Source organism: Opisthocomus hoazin, chromosome 3 (genome assembly GCF_030867145.1).
Source record: "Opisthocomus hoazin isolate bOpiHoa1 chromosome 3, bOpiHoa1.hap1, whole genome shotgun sequence".
NCBI lineage: Eukaryota > Metazoa > Chordata > Aves > Opisthocomiformes > Opisthocomidae > Opisthocomus > Opisthocomus hoazin.
The window spans coordinates 81258639-81277663 of record NC_134416.1 but is presented as its reverse complement, the minus strand read 5'-3'; the positions used below and the strand labels follow the sequence as shown (position 1 = coordinate 81277663).

The following is a 19025-nucleotide window of genomic DNA, read 5'->3' as shown; positions in this document are numbered from 1 at the left end:
TTTTTCCTGTTGTTTGCATTCATTTTTATTCCAGAAAAGTAGAAACAAGTGCAGAATACACACTGTGGAGTAAAGCACCCTGAGGGCATTTGTGCAAACCCATCCCCTTACTGTTCATTGCACTGAGAAGCAGATGGAAAGATGAGATTCCTCAATGGATGGAAAACAAGAAGCAGAAATATAATCTCATCTTTTCTCAGCAAGCAGGCAAATCTCTTGCACCGTCCTCTGGTGCTGGAATCAGTCAGCTGCTGAATAATACGTTCAGACTGCTTGGTGAGATGATTCGGAGTTAGAAAGTCCTTAAGAAGCCACTCGGCAAGTGGATGAAGGAAAAAGACGATATGGGGCATGCTGTGCACCAGTTCAAGGCTCTGTTTTGGAAGAATTGGCTCTGCCGTGTGAGGCAACCGGTGAGTTTTTGGAAATGTTAAAAACCTGAGTATTTAAAATCTTTTTTTAATAGCTGTTGGAAAGAGTGTACCTATCAATTTTCCCTTTTCACTGCAGATTGTTAAAGATAGGCAGGCTGCAAGTGGTTCTTGTTTTGTGTTTTGTCTCCTTATTGTTGGAAACAGAAGTAGAGAACAAGCGTGTTTTTTTAACTCTAAAATGGCTGAATAAAGCAATGCTGTCCAATCTGCAAATGAGATATAGGAAATCTCATACAGGTTTTGAAGACCCACAGCTTATCTTTTGTCATTAGATACTACCAGTGCTTGTAGGAGTGGCAAGGATGAAAATAAATTTTCTTACATTACAGATACTCATTGGTAATGTAAGAAAGCTTGCACAACTGAGATAAAAATCTAGATAAGGTGAATGCAAGGACTGTATACTAAGATTGTATATTCTTCTAAATTTCCTTTCTTGTCCACCCTACAAAGCGCACTTTAACCTTTCAAATTCCAATATGCAGAAGAATGTGGCAGTTACTTCAACAGCAGTCAAAATAATACTCAAATAAAAGATGAGATGTCATTGTTTGCTTTTACTGTGATTGACGTGATTTTTTAATTTAAGATAGAAGGAGGAGAATTTTCTCAAGTGAGATAACATTTTTGTGGGAAAAAAAATGTCACTTTGATTAGTAGTTTCTCATTGATTTCCCTTGTCTGTGATGTTCTGGGGATTTGCAATGTTGGCTGCTTTGGATAGGATTACCTCAAGCAAATAAACACACAGCTTCTCATTTCAGAAATATTTCACTTCAATAAACTTGTGATTTAGAGAGGGAATTTATTCTCCAAATGATTTTAAGTCATGTTTTTTAATATGAAAGGCATTTTGGGGAGAGGCATACTGTTGATTATATTCTTCTCCATTCCTAAACACTTCTGTATGCTCTCTGTTCCTCATACTTCAATCAGTGTGCATTAAGTGGCTTCTCAGTGTCTCCTGTTCCCCTCCATGCTTATCTATTTCTCTTCTTGCTCTGTCTAGTTTTCCCTCATATATTTTCGAAGGACAAAATCTTCATTCATGTAAGTTTTAAGTTTGCCTAATTGGTAGCTTTCCTGAATAGAGAGCTCACTGGGATGCAGGCTTCCCCAAACCAGGAATTACAATGAATGACCCAAAGCAAACTTAATTCTACCTGTCCAGAGCCAGGAGCTGCCCTGGGGAATTTGCAAAACCTCCTTATGTGCTCATTGTTCGAACACTGAGCCATGAAGGTGCTCCATCTGCAGTTAGGCAAGGAGAAATCCAAGTAGATCATCCACCTATGCAAAGGGCAGGTCAGATCCTTGTGAACCTGAAGAGAAAAGCATCTCCTGAAAGATATGATGTGCTTCAGCTCTGTACTATATTGTGTAGATCTCTCTGTAGATGGCAATTGTCTGCTTGCGGTTGTTTATCAGCAGTTAGGACTAGAAGGCAAGTGTGGTCTGTGGAGCTAATGGTGTGTCCTGAGAGTTACGTGGCACTAGTTGATATCACACAGTGAAGGGTAAAGGGGCTGTGAAAGATGTAAATGTTCTGTCAAGAGTAGGTGTTTTAACAAAAATTCAGACAGGCATCAGCACCTCTTATTAACATGGCTCAAAGGCAACACAGGATAATATGTACGTTTGGACATCAGCTGGAGTTTGAAATTGCAGTTGTTTAGAAGACACCTTCTCATTTATTACTTTTCAGAAGCTTTTGCTTCTGAGCTACAGATTCTGGAAGCTCAGGAGATACATACTACCAGGAAACTGTATTACTTGAGTTTTCTATCACTGCATTTCTTAACTATTGTTTACATAGTATTTATTACCATCCAAATTTGCAGCTAGGTAAAGGAAGAAATGTAATTCCCAAATTCTTTTGTTCTGGTACCCTAATTTAGAGGAAAACTGGGATTATAATCATATAGTGAAATGCTTGGAGTGTGTAGTTTCTAATATAGATATTATGAGAAAACAGAAACATAGCCTATCCTAAAACTATGCCTTTTAAAAAAAATTCTAGTATTAATTATTTTCATTTTGGAATATTGTTAAGAATGAGAGAAAATACTTGTATAATTTTTGCTTTTCATCTGCCCCTACACTGTGTCATCTTTGCCCTGCTTCTATCCTTTACAGTTCACACTCCTTTCTTCCACGCTTTAGAAGATATGAATATTGCTTACTGCAGATTGCTCTCTGTTTAGCATATGTATGTTTTTCCATCAGTGCAAAATAGTAAAAATAAAAGAACAGTGAATGGTTACAAAGTTGTCCGCTTTTATCAGCCAGGTCCTAACTCTCCATTACCAAATTCATCATTCTTCCCAGATGCAGCTTCCCCAGAATGGCATGAGCTCTCAGACCTCAGCTTCCCTCAGTGCCTGGGCAAAGCAGCTGCACAAGGACGGCCGTCTTCGGACCTTCTTCTGTTGGTGCCCTTCCTATTTGAACATGAATATGCCTTGTACAGCAGCATTTCTTCCCACCTTTACCAGGAATAACTTGCTCAATAACATCGATTTTTCTTGCTTAATGTCTGCAGCGTGCTGATGATTCATTGAGTCCTCCTACCTATTTGCATTTCAGCCCAACTTGTTGTTGTTGCCTCTGCAGCTGCCTTCTCAGTTCCTGTACCTCAAATTCCTCTGCTGTCCAAAGCTCTGCTAGAAGCCTGCTGAGTGGAGTTTGCTTTATTCATCTAAAAGAAAATCATTAGCTTACCAAAGGACAGGACTACTAAGGGCTCTTATGGGGTTGGGAAAAATAACTCGACAATTTCAGACTCCCTCATATCCAAGCATCAGCTGCATGGTTGCTGCTGTTGCTACCCAGGCAGTGGTTGAGACAGTAGTAAGGACAGCTGGAGCAGACTACGACAATGTGGGCAAGGGGATTACTTCTTCATATTCCTACCTGCTCTGCAATTGCTATTATCAGCATCCAGACTCACGGTACCCTAGCAAAGAAAGGCCTAAGCGTGTTAGACCAAGAGGTCTATCTCTGATAAGCCATTCATGCATGCTGAAATTCTGGAGACAAATGGAAAATGAGGAAATTATTTGTTTTCCTAAAACCTTCTAAAGAACAGAAGTTATTTTAACAGGCCTATACTTGGTTGGCTTACTGGTATTCTCCAGTCATGAATTTGATAGATTTATTAAACCTTGGGTTTTATAGATTCACCAAAATCATTGCTATTTACCCTATTCTTTAGGTGAAATGGGGTTTCTCAGGTGAACAGCAACAACCAAGGAGAATGCAGCCCTGAATGAGAGTAACAATTGTTTACAGCTCTTATAATTTCAGTAGGTGCCTTTCTTCCCCAGTACCAATGCTAGTGGCATTGTGCAATGTTCATTTTGATCCCTAGATTTGTGGAAAAAAAAAAGAATATAAGAATGTAGACAATTTGCCCATTTTAAAAAATGCTGCTGTTGTATTTTTATATTATAATAATCTCTGGCTCTGGTCCTAGATTTGGAATAACCCTTCCCTGCATGCCAGATTTTTGGATATTCTTTCTAAGAATATTAATTTTTGAAGAGCTTAAACCAGAGAAGGGTTCTCAGATGAAGCTGTTCTGCACTTGGCATGCCCTACTCTGTTACAGCCTGTGTGATTTTTCTAGTCACAGAATATTCTCTTGTATTTCTAGCCAGATGACACTCATTTATACCTATAAATGGGTTATTTCTTCCCCTTTCTCTAGCTTTCTATGTACCATCTAATAATCCAGCAGCAATTCCCGGTGGGTCAAACTCCTAAAGTTCAAAAATTTCTAAAATGTAAGTGCAAACACAAAAGCCCAGGAACGTGCCAAAACCAATTAACTAAAATCTACCTGAAATAAATGAGCTTCCTTGTCTGCATCCAAAGTCTGTGGAAATCTACAGGAAGAATAGCACTCAAAGTTTTAGGCCAAATGATATATCACAGCCCATGAATGTTGCAAGAGTGAGCCTCTAGTGACCTGCTATGGTATACCAAAGGGAGTGTCAATGGAGGAAGTCCAATTAGTTTCACAGCTATCTAAAATTTGAATGACTGGTCCTTAATGGAGCCTAATAGGTGAAATGTAAGAAAACGAAAAAGGTCCAGAATGAGGGTGTTTCTCTATTTGTTTAGGTGAACTAATATAGATTTTGAAGTCAGAACCTTGCCTTATTCTGAATTGATGGAAAATTTGTTTCTCCATTGGTAGGGTTTGGTTTTGTCTCAGTTAATGGGAAACACAAGATGTTTTCTGCTTTTCTATTATGGTAAGCAAGTAGAATTTTTCAAACACCATAACTCCTATAAAGCTGTTTGTACAAGCTCAAAAGCGTCCTACAGTGCTAGTACCATGCTCTTTGTCAATTCTAGTGGTAAGATAGTGTGGTATCTTTGATCCTAGATCTACTTCTCCAGCGACATTTAGTAACATCTGTCCTTCTGGGAAGGCCTTTGTAATGGTGAAAGTTTTCAAGTCTATCCCTCCTCTGCTTTGTAGCACAAAGAAATGCTTCTTACCAACGTATGTAATCCACTGCATTTTATGCTTGAAATCGTCTTACTAATTACAAATGTGTTAGTTTTCCTTGACCAAAGAGGTACTCTCACCAGCAAGTGTCCTAGTGAAATGCTGCCCCAAATTCATGTCTTTTTAGTAACGCCTAGATTTAGCTCTATAGAATAAGACAAGATTTTTACTAACAGTTTGGATACTGGTGACTGGTCCAGTAGGTAAAACGATTCCTGTTCTTCTCACATCGTATGTCTTCGTCAAATATAACTAAGAACCTCGCAGTTTTTCGGTTGGTAGGTGTTATGGGTTTGCATGGCAAGGTTTTGGTAGCAGGGGGGCTATAGGGGTGTCTTCTGTGAGAAGCTGTGAGAAGCTTCCCCCATGTCTGATAAAGTCAGTGCCAGCCAGCTCTAAGAAGGACCTGCCACTGGCCAAGGCCAAGCCAATCAGCGACGGTGGTAGCACCTCTGGGATAACATATCTAAGAAGGGGAAGAAAAATAAACAGCAGTGAAAAAGGCAGTCAAGAGAGAGGAGTGAGATGATGCGAGAGAAACAACTCTGCAGACACTGAGGTCAGTGAAGAAGGAGGGGGAAGAGGTGCTCAAGAAGCTGGAGCAGAGATTCTTCCCTTGCAACTCATGATGAAGACCATGGTGAAGCAGGCTGTCCCCCTGCAATCCATGGAGGTCCACAGTGGAGCATATATCCACCTGTAGCCCGTGGAAGGGATCCCGTGCTGGAGCAGGTCGATACCTGAAAGAGGCTGTAACCCCATGGGGGAGCCTGCGCTGGAGCAGGTTTGCTGGCAGGGCTTGTGATTGCATGGGGGACCCACGCTGGAGCAGCCTCTTCCTGAAGGACTGCACCCCATGGAACGGACCCACTCTGGGGCAGTTCATGAAGATCTGCATCCCATGGGAAGGACTCACGTTGAAGAAGTTTGTGGAGAACCGTATCCCATGAGAGGGACCTCAGGCTGGAGCAGGGGAAGAGTGTGAGGAGTCCTCTCCCTGAGGAGGCAGGAGCGGCAGAGAGGCAGAGACAACATGTGATGAACTGACCAGAGCCCCCATTCCCCATCCCCCTGGGCCACTTGGGGGGAGGAGGGAGAGAAACGGGAGTGAAGCTGAGCCCAAGAAAGGAGGGGTGGGGGAAGGTGTTTTAAGATCTAGTTTTATTTCTCATTATCCTACTCTGATTTGATTGGTGATAAATTGAACTTCCTTTTCTCCCCAAGTTCAGTCTGTTTTGTCCATGACAGTAATTGTTGAGTGATCTCTCCCTGTCCTTATCTCGATCCATAAGCCTTTCATCATATTTCCTCTCCCCTGTGCAGCTGAGGAGGGGGAGTGATAAAGTGGTTTTGGTAGGCACCTGGCATTTATCCAGGCCAAAGCAAAACTTTAGATGACAACCAGTGACTTGTTTTGGCCATGAGTCCAGTCCTGGGCTTTCAGAAGTAGAGCTGCCTGGAATCAGCTGTAGTGGCTCCTCACCCTGGTTTTACTTACATGACTTTGTGTTTTGTTCTGGCTGTTATACTTAAAGAGCAAAGATCTGGCAGAGTTATTTTAGTGCCTAGGGTTCACAAGTATGATTCTGGATATTGTGCAATAGACCTGGAAGCTATTAAGCCAACTACACTTTCAATTTCTTTATCTATGCTTGGTCCACTTGCAAGAGGTAAAGGAAGTCCCTGGTAAAAGTCTGGTGCATTAGGAAAGGTAGAGAACAGAGCAGCAGGCTTGAAATCAGATGGCTTTGATTAGTCCATCAATTCCCCAGAGATGGTCCCCATGATGTATGGGGTTCCATAGGTATGGGAATCCTAGGTAGTTTTTCCAGCTTACGGAAGGGTGAGCAGGTGCGAAGAAGGGCAGATGAGAAGCAGCTCTGTCCTATCTAGAGGACATTATGAAATGAATATCTAAACACACCTACAGCTCTGCTCACAGGTGTCAGGGCCCTGAGGGCACTGATAGGTCTTCATGGCCCTGAATAACCTCACCTGGGGCTTCCACCCACAGACCCAGCCCTGCCCCTGCTCAAGCTTATTCTGTGGCCTCTAGTAAGAGTGGTTGTCTCTGGCTTGGCTGTATCTTTATGGGGGCTCTGCTGGTGATGGCAGGGCTTTGTCTGATCCTGGATGTGATCATGGCCTTCATGGGGAGGTGTGGGGATGAACCTACCAGGGAAGGCAGGCTGCAGCCTGGGCTCCAGGGCCATTGCTGAGCCTCCATGGCCCTGACCCACCTCATCTGGCAGGGCCCAGGGCTTGGCTGAAATGGGGCTCCTGGGCACTCGGGTCCTGCTTGGAGCTGCTGGGGTTTGGTTCAGCTCTGGCACAGTTTTGATATTATCCTTAATAAGCTTTGGAGAGGTCGTACCCTCTCATGTGAGATCTTTAGTGTGATCCTTTGTCATTTCTGTTACTGAGTTTGGCATTATTTTATCAGTGAACCTAGAAGTCTTTTGAAAGCTGGCTGGATGGCAATTGCTCTATTTTTGCAGCTGAAGATTGAGACAATTGTTTTTTGTTGATGGCTTTCTTTCCCCCCTCTGGGCGTTTGTGGCCTCTCTGAAGCAGCGTAAGCACATACCATGTCCGTGCAGTGTGCTTGGAGGGGATTTGTTCAAGATCCGCCAGTCCGGCTGTACACCATCTTGGGTGCCTTCTCACCATGGCTCTGGAAAGGGGAAGGCAGGGAGAGGGAGCAGTGTGGCAGTGGGCAGCCCTGGGCCCGTGAGCTTGGTCTCATAAGGCCCTGTTGCTGGAGATGGTGAAGGCGGCTTTTGGGGAGAGAAAGGGTGTAATGGCAGCAGCTGGGGAGCCAGGGCAGGACAAGGTGGCATGCTGCTGGGGAGGGTGTGGGACAGCAGGCTTCAGGGGAGTGCAAGGAGCAGAATGCTGCTGGCTGCTTAGGAGACTCAGGTGTGGGAAAGCTGTGTGTTACTCTTGTCACCTCTTCAGACCCACTTTATATTCACTGGAGGGAAACACTTACAAACACTGTAAATGGAAGAAGTGAAAACTGCTTTTGTACTCTGAAAGCAGTGTATTTGGGAAAGTAGTGAGGATTTTTTAAATGGAAGTCTTAATTACTAATTTGCTTTTAATGATCTTATTTTCCCTTAAGTAGTTGTACAGGGGATATTCACTGTTTTTTGATCAAAAGATGTATGAGTTTTAATTATTTTTTTCCCAAATCCTGTTTTCCATAGTACTGATGATGTTTCGACTTCCCTTTTCAGGTCCTGTCTCTCACTGAAATACTCTGGCCATGTGTGCTTTTCTTGATTCTGGCTGCAATCCGCTTCCAGGAGCCCCCCAAATACAAGGAAAACTGTAAGTTTTGTTTCACCTTTGTTTTATTTTGGTTGCCTCAGCTTGTAGAAGTATTTAGCAAAAATTAAAGATACCCTAGAAAGGGTGACTTAATGTAGTGGAGTCAATGGAAAAAACCCTAGAGTGGGATTCAATGTTGTCTAGCTGCGGATCTGAGCAAGTCATATTTTGGTGAAAAAGAAATACAAAGTTTAAAGTCTGATTTGTCAGACCAGTTTCAGATATCCATTATGGAGTAAAGTGGATTACTTGGGTTTTAGTTATACTTATTTCTTTCTGTTGACAGATGGCATTTAGATGCCTGGCTTTGATGTAGATAATTATGCAGAAGATGTTAATAGTTAGACAAGATGAATCTTACCCCTACCCACTTCCTGGAATTTAGAGTGAGCATTTTGCAAATGGTAAATTCTTCCATTTCCATCCACAGTTCAAAACTTTTTACGACTACCTCCACGCTTTAAAGTTCTTTTTTGGCTTTTGTCTTGTCAAAAGTTAACTTCATTCAGAAAAGAATGACTTATTACAGTTTACTGAGTTTAATACTGTTATTTCCCAGGTGTCAGTAAGCTGGGGTTAAACCAGATTTAGCTACATTAGAAACCAATTTGGTAAAACAATTATAGATCTGTAGGGTGAAACATCTGGACAGAACCTAGTGTGCACTCCATACATTTACTTTAGACTGTCTCTAGTCTAGGCCCAAGGATGCAATGCATGCTAGTGGTTTGAGAACATTAGGTGTGTTCTTGGAGTACACTTTCTGCATTGTTGTAGCAGAAAGGGCTCCAGTGTGTGCACTCGGAGAGCTTTTTACAATGTGAACTGAAGTGTGCTAAATAAAAAAAAAAAAAAAAATCATCTGCAAATGGTCACTCACAACATAAATTTCATTATTTTATACATCAGGTACAGTTCCTGAGGAATGGAATATGGTTTGACTAAAGGAGCAATTTTTAATGGTACATGTCTTCAAAATATTAGCTCTTGAATTTAAATCAAATTCAGATTTTTAAATAATATGTATATGTAGCAAATTCACCATTTCTTCATCTTTCAATTATGAATATTCAGTAAGAGTGCTAGCCCAAATACTAGCTTTCTCATCTTCTCATTTCATTCCCTTAATTTTGATGTAATTGCTGCCAAAAGAAGGTTATCCAGAGGAAGGGGGGAATGACCTTTCAAGTATTTCTCAGTTTTAGCTGTTTTAAACGAAGCAATGAGGTTAAATAGGAACCTTATAGCTGTTCTTTGTTTCAAAATAAGCAAAAAGTTGCTTTATATTTTGAGGTATAAATTTTCAGAGAATATGGAAAAGTTGTTGTTTAGATAGTCTTGATGGAAGTAGATTCAGACATTCCTGAATAGCAGTTCCTTTATCTTGTGAAACCTGGGGTAAAAGACAAAATACTACTTTGTGAAGAGCTCTACATTCTAATCTAGATCACAAGTCATTTTGTGCAGAGAGGCTAGCAAGCCTATGATGTTGCTACAGAATTATGACTGAAAATCAGCTTTCCAAAGACTGCTCTTGAACATTACCCTGTTGTCTTAGTCAGGCACAGAAGTTACCCATTTTCTGTGGTTATTTAGTTATTCTTATACAACTTCACAGGTGACAAAGCCATTTTCTGTGAGAACAGAACACAATGTGATGGTACAGGTTTATAACTGTGATGTTACTGGTTTTAATTCTGCCACTGTTTGGGTTTAGGTTACTTAGAAGCTCGGGATTTGCCAAGTCGGGGTGTTTATCCTTTCATACGGACTCTTTTCTGTAATCTTGGTTCAAGATGCAAGAATACTAGTTACATGACACAGAAAACCAGCCGCTTACGGTAAGATACACAAGTCTGACAGAGCCGTCAGTATCACAGTGCATCTTTTTTTCTACAGTAAAGTTTCTTATTTTGTAGGCAGGTAGAATAGAAACTTTGTTCATCTATACTAAGTTTCCTTCAGTTTCCTTGTAAATTCAAAAGATGTAGGGCTTTAGTCGTGCCTCTTCCTAATTTTTCTCTGCCTTTCACGGGCATTTCATGCTGTTATTTGACACCAAAAAATGGTCTTAGGGAGATGTGGAGAAGTACCTTGTAATTCTGTTGTCCTTCACTGCTGCCAAGTGAAAGCATACTTTTATCCTTCAGTGGAAAGTCTTTTATTCTGTGCGGGTGAGACTGAGCGACAAGAAGTATATCATACATGGATTTAAACTTTGAGTATTTCAGGACCATACATAATGGGAGAAGTAAACAGAAAGGCAAAACAAGGATAACTCTTGAGTAAGCAGACCCATAAAGAGCCAAAAGGAACAGCAGAAGCTCTGTAATAGAGGGCCTTGTCATAGGATCCCAGAATGCAGGAAGAAAAAAGATGAACTTGAATTTGCCTTTCTCTTTGAGAAATGTAGTGATTTCACCTATTCCAAAATGCTGAAAAGCACTGAGATGCAAAACCACTTACGCAAATGGGCTGAAGGATGTAGTCGTAAGCAGCCTTTCAAAATATATACCAACAAGGCAAATTAAGCTGAACTAGTCAGGATATATGTGTGTATATATGTATGTTTATTCCCAGAAAATTGAGATTGTCTACCAAAAAAGATCTTAGAGGTTTGAGCCAGGTAAGTGTGTAAGAGCATTAAGTTTTTATGGTTTGTTATTGAAGTTTATAGATAGCATTAAATTCAGCATGCAGCAAGCTGGAAAGCTTCAGTATCACAGTAATAGGCCATAATGCTTATCGCTTGACCTAGACAGTCTGTTCTAGTTCTGTTATGTAGAGCTGTTGATTGGGCCTAAGATGATGCAAAAGAAATCTGGTTTATGGGTAAACTTTTTTCTTAAGAAACAATTTACTAGTAGAATTGAAAACTTAAGTTTAAGCTATTGTTATTAGTCCAGATCTATGATACAACATACTTATATATAGAAATAACAATATTACAGTAATACCCCTAAACAAAAATTCTCATAATACAGTTAAAATTGTTACAAAACCACTTAGTTTCTACTGCTTTCCCTGTGGTTATGCTTACCTTTCCACTGCTGCTCTGGGTCATAAAGTCAGTGGCTGTGGTCTAGTGGTGGCGGGTTTGTTACAGCAAGTCATGATCTGGAGGCCTTTACCTGGAAGAATGTGGTGTTGATGGCTTTTTTTGCTCCAGGTGCCCTTCGGGTCACTTGTTTGCTATTGTGCTTTTGTACCTTGCTTGTTCCTCACTGGTCTGCAGCTCTATGATGCATCTGAATTTATATGGTACATCTGAATGTGTATGGTATCTTTTACATATGTGAGGTATCTGTTCTTTTTCTTGATACTTATAAATTGGCTTTGTCTGGGTGTAGTTCTGCATTTTAACTGATCACTGGTGAGTTGTTTGTAGCCATAGGGTCCTCAGAGCCAGTCCGTGTCCCATCTCTTGTCATTCTGGACCTGCACTCTAGTACCCTGCTTCCAGTGTACTCGCTTCTCAAGACCTCTGCTATTATACTGGGCCTGTATTCCTCTGCACTGCTTCACTATCTTAATGATAAATATCTTTTGTGCTGAATTATCACTTGTTACTACTATCTGTAAAAAAACTATAGTAATATTCTACAATGACAAGTGAAAGTGATGCAAATAGCCATAGCCATCTGGCCAGAAAAAAGAAGTTATTAAAGCTAAACCAACTCAAAACCAAAACTGCAGGCACCTTGAGGCAAGTTCAGACAGCCAAGGTGGCAAGCCTCTATGCCATGGTCTTGCAAACTCTGTACAAACTTGTAGCCTGTTACTTGTGGTGGCAATGCTATCTTACTGGATTATAGAGTTACAATAATGGGTGGCCTTTTTAAAAATTGTTTCCTAAAAGGATATTTTTTATCTATATCACTAGTCCAGATGCCATCTAAGTGTGTTAAACCTCTAGAAACTGTAAGCTATATTGACTGCTAAGCATGATTATTTACACTGCTTTGAACTGCTCAAATTACATTTCAGCTCAAAAAAAAAAGGCAGAAAAGAATTTTCTGGAGGCAGTCTTAGACCTATATAAGAATGGGGGGCATTTTTCAGTGGCTTTAAATTTTTCAACTGAAATGTAAAATGCATGCATTTAGGCATATTTATACACTCAATAAACTATGCTAGGTAACACATAGCCTAGGTAAGGAAAAGGGGTAAAAACATAGGATGAAGTTCATTCTGAGGTCAGTCTATTCCAGCAGGTCCATCAGTATAAATTAAATCAACCTCAGGGCTGCTCTGACTTATGCTTGGCTGCCAACAGCCTGAGGAACACAGACTGTCAGCTTGATCAGCCAAACATAACTGAATCCTACAATGTCCCTGTGTTGACTGGAGAGAAGCGGTGGCATAGGAACTGTAATACCAATTATCTTCCCTTCAAGGATTTATATCAAACCGTAGGCGGTTCTTTTATAATAATTTTCAGGGACTTTTTTGCATCAACAATGTTGTGTTTATTAAGTGTAAATCAAACACTGTGCATAGTTTTCATGGACACTTAACCCATTTGTTCTCACAGTAAGTAGCTGTTTTGGTTTCGGCTGCCGCCGGCAACAAAAGTGCCACGCGGCCACCCCTCCCCCTGCCAGCGTGCGGAGGAGAATGAAAAGAAACAGGCAGAAACTGGTGGGTCGGGATAAGGGCAGTTTAACAGAAAAGCAAACAGAGGGAAACAGGAACAACAACGATACAGATAAGGAGAAAACACGACAAAAACAGACCCGCTCTCTCTCGGACCGCACTGGCGCCGCACGCTCCCGAGTCGCGAGTGAGTTCCCGCTGGGCCGCCCCCCCCCACCGGAACCCAGCGTGACGGCACATGGTATGGAATACCCGGCTCTGTTTGGCCAGGTGGGGTCAGCCCCCACCCCCCGGCTGTGCCCCTTCCTGGAGTCCGGTGAAAATTAACCCTGTCCTGGCCAAACCCAGGATATTATCCACCCCTTATTCCATACCATCTACGTCATGTCCAGGTCCCCCATTGTTCAGTTGATCACCACCACTTCTCCTGTCTCCAGATATCATTCCCTTAGTCTATGGATCATCACTCTAAAGTGTCCATTGAGTTCATTTAATCCATGACTTCAGGCTCCATCTGTCGTAATGGTCTTCCATGACAGGAGAGGTGATGCGTGGTGATGGACGGTCACTTGCTGCATTCGGAGCTCACGGCTGATGTATCTGGTGCGGCCCGTGCCCACAGTCTGCAGGAGATGTTGATCCTGATGAAGTTGCCGGATGCCAGTTGTTGAAAACCAGGTCCAGTTCCATCATCGCTGTGCTCTGCTAGGGTTCATCAAAAAAGTCCATCCTTCTTTAATCTGGAGAATTCTTACTATGTTACTACTGGTACTAAATATAACAATTATAACAGTGATAACAGACAGTGACAGGGTTATTTAACAATTAACTTTATACAATTTATTTACGGACTATTCTCCCCTAAAATCAAATCCCCATGAGGTACACATCGGACTTCCCCATCCTTCTGCATTACCCACCAGGTACACCCAGGTCCTTGAGCAAAGGCAATCCCGCAGACAGGCTTGCCTTTGCCTGAGGCAGGACTAACCCAAACCGTCTTCCCTAACATGTTCCGCATGTGCACTACAGGGACTTTATCCCCTTCTACGGGGCGCTGAGGTTTTGACTGGGCAGGACCAGCCCAGTTGGTGGACCCTCTGGTGTTAACCAACCAGGTGGCCTTTGCTAAATGGGTATCCCAATTTTTGAAAGTCCCACCCCGCATTGCCCTCAAAGTGGTTTTTAGCAGCCCATTGTACCGCTCGATCTTTCCAGACGCTGGTGCATGGTAGGGGATGTGATACACCCACTCGATACCATGTTCTTTGGCCCAGGTGTCTATGAGGCTGTTGCGAAAGTGAGTCCTGTTGTCCGACTCAGTTCTCTCGGGAGTGCCATGTTGCCACAGGACTTGTTTTTCCAGGCCCAGGATGGTATTCCGGGTGGTGGCATGGGGCACAGGGTAGGTTTCCAGCCATCCGGTGGTGGCCTCCACCATTGTGAGCACATAGCGCTTGCCTTGGCGGGTTTGTGGCAGTGTGATGTAGTCAATCTGCCAAGCCTCCCCGTATTTACATTTTAGCCATCATCCTCCATACCACTGAGGCTTTACCCGCTTGGCTTGCTTGATTGCAGCGCATGTTTCACATTCATGGATAACCTGTGCGATAGTGGCCATGGTCAAGTCCACCCCTTGGTCACGAGCCCATCTGTATGTCGCGTCTCTTCCTTGGTGGCCCGAGGTGTCATGGGCCCACCGAGCTATAAACAGTTCACCCTTATGTTGCCAGTCCAGATCCACCTGAGCCACTTCAATCTTAGCAGCCTGATCTACCTGGTGGTTGTTTTGATGTTCTTCAGTGGCCCGACTCTTAGGGACGTGGGCGTCCACGTGACGGACTTTTACAACCAACTGCTCCAGATGGGCAGCAATATCTTGCCACAATGGGGCAGCCCAGATAGGTTTGCCTCTGCGCTGCCAGTTGTTCTTCTTCCATTGCTGCAGCCACCCCCACAAGGCATTGGCCACCATCCAAGAGTCGGTGTAAAGATAGAGCACTGGCCACTTCTCTCGACTGGCAATGTCTAAAGCCAGCTGGATGGCTTTCACCTCGGCAAACTGGCTGGACTCACCTTCTCCCTCGGCAGTTTCCGCAACTAGTCGTGTAGGGCTCCACACAGCAGCCTTCCACCTCCGCTGCTTCCCCACAATGCGACAGGACCCATCCGTGAACAGGGCATACTGTTTCTCATCTTCTGGCAGCTGGTTATACAGTGGGGCCTCTTCAGCACGTGTCACCTCCTCCTCTGGCGCTGCTCCGAAATCTTTGCCTTCTGGCCAGTTTATGATGACCTCCAGAATTCCTGGGCGACTGGGGTTTCCCATTCGGGCACGCTGGGTGATCAGCGCGACCCACTTACTCCACGTAGCATCGGTGGCATGATGCGTAGAGGGGACCCTCTCTTTGAACATCCAGCCCAGGACCGGCAATCGTGGAGCTAGGAGGAGCTGTGCTTCAGTGCCGAACACTTCTGAAGCAGCTCGAACGCCTTCATGTGCTGCCAGAATCTCTTTTTCAGTGGGAGTATAGTGGGCCTCGGATCCTTTGTATCCCCAGCTCCAGAACCCCAGGGGTCGACCTCGAGTCTCCCCTGGTGCTTTCTGCCAGAGACTCCAGGTTGGGCCATTCTCCCCGGCTGCGGTGTAGAGCACGTTTTTAACATCTTGCCCTGACCGGACTGGACCAAGGGCTACGGCATGAACTATCTCCCGTTTAATCTGTTCAAATGCCTGTCGTTGCTCAGGGCCCCATTCAAAATCATTCTTCTTCCGGGTCACGTGGTACAGAGGACTTACAATCTGGCTGTAATTTGGGATGTGCATCCTCCAAAAACCCACAACACCCAGGAAGGCCTGTGCTTCCTTTTTGCTGGTTGGTGGAGACATAGCTGCTATTTTGTTGATGACATCCATTGGGATTTGACGGCGCCCATCCTGCCATTTTATTCCCAAAAACTGCATCTCTTGAGCACGTCCCTTGACTTTACTTCGCTTAATGGCGAAACCGGCTTTCAGAAGGATCTGAACTATTTTCTCCCCTTTCTCAAAAACTTCCTCCGCGGTGTCACCCCATACAATGATGTCATCAATGTACTGCAGATGTTCTGGGGCTTCACCCTTTTCCAGTGCAGTCTGGATTAGTCCATGGCAAATGGTGGGACTGTGTTTCCACCCCTGGGGCAGTCGATTCCAGGTGTACTGGATGCCCCTCCAGGTGAAAGCAAACTGTGGCCTGCACTCTGCTGCCAAAGGTATGGAGAAGAATGCATTAGCGATGTCAATTGTAGCATACCACTTGGCTGCCTTTGACTCCAGCTGATATTGAAGTTCTACGATGTCTGGCACGGCAGCACTCAGCGGTGGTGTGACTTCATTCAGGCCACGGTAGTCTATTGTCAGTCTCCACTCTCCAGTAGATTTTCTCACTGGCCATATGGGACTATTAAAGGGTGAGCGAGTTTTGCTGATCACTCCTTGACTCTCCAGCTGGCGGATCAGCTGATGAATGGGGACAAGGGAGTCTCGGTTGGTACGATACTGTCGCTGGTGCACCGTTGTGGTCGCGATTGGCACCTGTTGTTCTTCCACCCTCAGCAACCCCACAACGGAAGGATCCTCCAAGAGACCAGGCAAAGTGGACAGCTGTTTAATTTCTTCCGTCTCCACAGCAGCTATGCCAAAAGCCCACCGATACCCCTTTGGGTCCTTGAAATAGCCTCTCCTAAGATAGTCTATCCCAAGGATGCACGGAGCCTCGGGGCCAGTTACAATGGGGTGCTTCTGCCAGTCCTGCCCAGTGAGGCTCACTTCAGCCTTCAGTACACTCAGCTCTTGGGACCCTCCTGTCACTCCCGAAATGCAAATGGACTCTGACCCTTTTAACTCTGATGGCATTGAAGTACACTGTGCACCAGTGTCCACTAGAGCTTTATACTCTTGTGGATCTGACGTGCCAGGCCACCGAATCCACACCATCCAATAAACACGGTTGTCCCTTTCCTCCACCTGGCTGGAGGCAGGGCCCCTCTAATCCTCGTCAGAGAATTTGCTGCTCACCTGCTGTAAGAATGACTTGGAGGTCCCCTCCAGAGGATTGGAATGAAGGTCAAACTGTCTACCTGGTCTGGAGAGCTGGCTGCTGGAAACTGGAGTGGCATTTTTCCTAACAGAATCCCCTTTTGTGATTGTTTTACCTCGCAACTCATGTACTCGTGCCTCTAGACTTGAGGTGGGTTTTCCATCCCACTTCCTCATGTCCTCTCCATGGTCACGCAGGTAAAACCACAGGGTGCCTCGTGGTGTGTAGCCTCTGTATTCCCTCTCCTGAGCAGGGAAACGCTTGCCCCTAATAGCTGAGACACTGGCCCGTACAGGTGGGGAGTAGGACATACTCTCTTTCATTTGTCAGACCTCCCGGGCCAGTTTCTCCACAGCTGAGACAAGGAAGGAAGAGAGACTTTCCTCATATTGCCGGAGTCGGGCAACCACCTCATCCACTGTTGGTGCCTCCTTACCCTTCCAGTTTACAACTGCCAGTGAGTTGGCATATGAGGAGGGTGCACTCCGCACAAACTTCCTCCACATGGATTGTGAGCACTGGAGTTCATCTGGGTCTGTGGGTACCTGCTCATCCTCTGTGTCACAGTAAACCAGCTCCCGCATAGCTAATTCCCTCAAATACTGAATACCTCTTTCCATATTGGTCCACTTGCCAGGATAACATACAAAATCGTCACTGAAGGGGTACCTCTCCCTCACGCCTGACAGAAGTCTCCTCCGGAGGCTGAGGATTTTGTTCCTTTTTCCCAATGGCCTTGTCAATGCCCCCATCCCTGGCCAGGGATCCCAGCTGCTTGGCTTCCTTGCCCTCTAATTCCAAGCTGCTGGCCCCATTATCCCAGCACCGCAGCAGCCAGGTGACAATGTGCTCGCCTGGGTGGCGGCTGAAGTCTTTCCGCATGTCTCGCAGCTCGCCCAGGGACAGGGACCGGGTGATGATCTCTGTCTCTATCTCCCGCGATGACCCTGGCTCATCGTCATCCCTCCCAGAGCGATCTGCTCTCTTTGCGTCTTTCTTTAGTTTTACGGGGGCGACTGCTACTGGCACAGGCTGGTCATTGGGCTCAGCCGTGATGCCTGCAGCTGGAGCTGGGGCTGGAGCTGCTGCTGTGCCCGCCGGGGAAACCGAGGCAGACCCTGCAGCTGTGGCAGCCGTGGTGCCGGTCGGGGGGGCTGTGACTGCCTGCTGGGCTGGAGGGGCTGCAGGGCCGGCTGGGGGGGCAGCGCCATCTGCAGCGCCTGCCGCTTTGTTTCCCCCCCTTTCCCCTTTAAGGCACTGAACAGTGTTGAACATGGCTCGGTAGGCATGGGCCAGACCCCAGCACATTGTGGTGATCTGTGTCTCTCTGGAGTTCCCAGGGTGGCAGCACACTTTTTGCAGATACTTTACTAGTTTGTCCGGATCCTGTACTTCCTCAGGGGTGAGTTTAAAAAACACCGGTGGTGCCCACTGCCCTAGGTACTTGCCCATGCTGTCCCACACACCCAGCCACTCACAGCTATCCAGCCCCGGGGCAGGTCTCTGCATGATGTTCTTAACTACTTGCTTAACCCTAAACAAAAGCTGAAACCCATTCAGGAGGCAGAACAAAAGGAGAGTGCTGGCCTGGGCATCCCAGGGGTACTCGAAATTCTCAAAAGCCTTTAGGAGCAGCCTGAGGGAAAGAGGGGGGCGAAAGAGTGGGGGAAGGTATCCCCTTCGGTTTTCCCCACAGACTGGGTTTGATTATTCACAAATTCTAAGACATAGGACCTGAGGTACGGAAATGACCGCAGTGCCGCATGCAAACACAAGCCTAATTTCATGCACAGTGATGCTATCATGTCATAAGTCGATATCGTACAGTACAGTAAAATCATAATCCTGATCCTTTTCCCCATGACGATAAATAGCACCACAGGAAACAAGTACAGCAAGTACGGATTCGAAAACCACAACCATCTGATGAAAGACAGAAACATTTTTACCGGCCACTATTTTAACATAGAAAAATGCGTATAACAAAATTTAACAAAATGTAAGAAAGCAGTTTTAACACCCGCTGCTCAGCCCTGCCATTATCCCCACCCCATGTTTGGC

General features: G+C 44.7%; 1 protein-coding gene across 1 annotated transcript in view; it reads left to right on the top strand.

Moving 5' to 3' along the window:
- The first annotated feature begins 344 nt into the window (after positions 1 to 344).
- Positions 345 to 19025, top strand: part of ABCA13 (ATP binding cassette subfamily A member 13) — a 228576-nt gene continuing 209895 nt past the window's right edge. Inside the window, 3 exon segments of the mRNA XM_075415298.1 lie at positions 345 to 413; positions 8193 to 8286; positions 10004 to 10140. Coding sequence (XP_075271413.1) covers positions 345 to 413; positions 8193 to 8286; positions 10004 to 10140 — 300 coding nt within the window.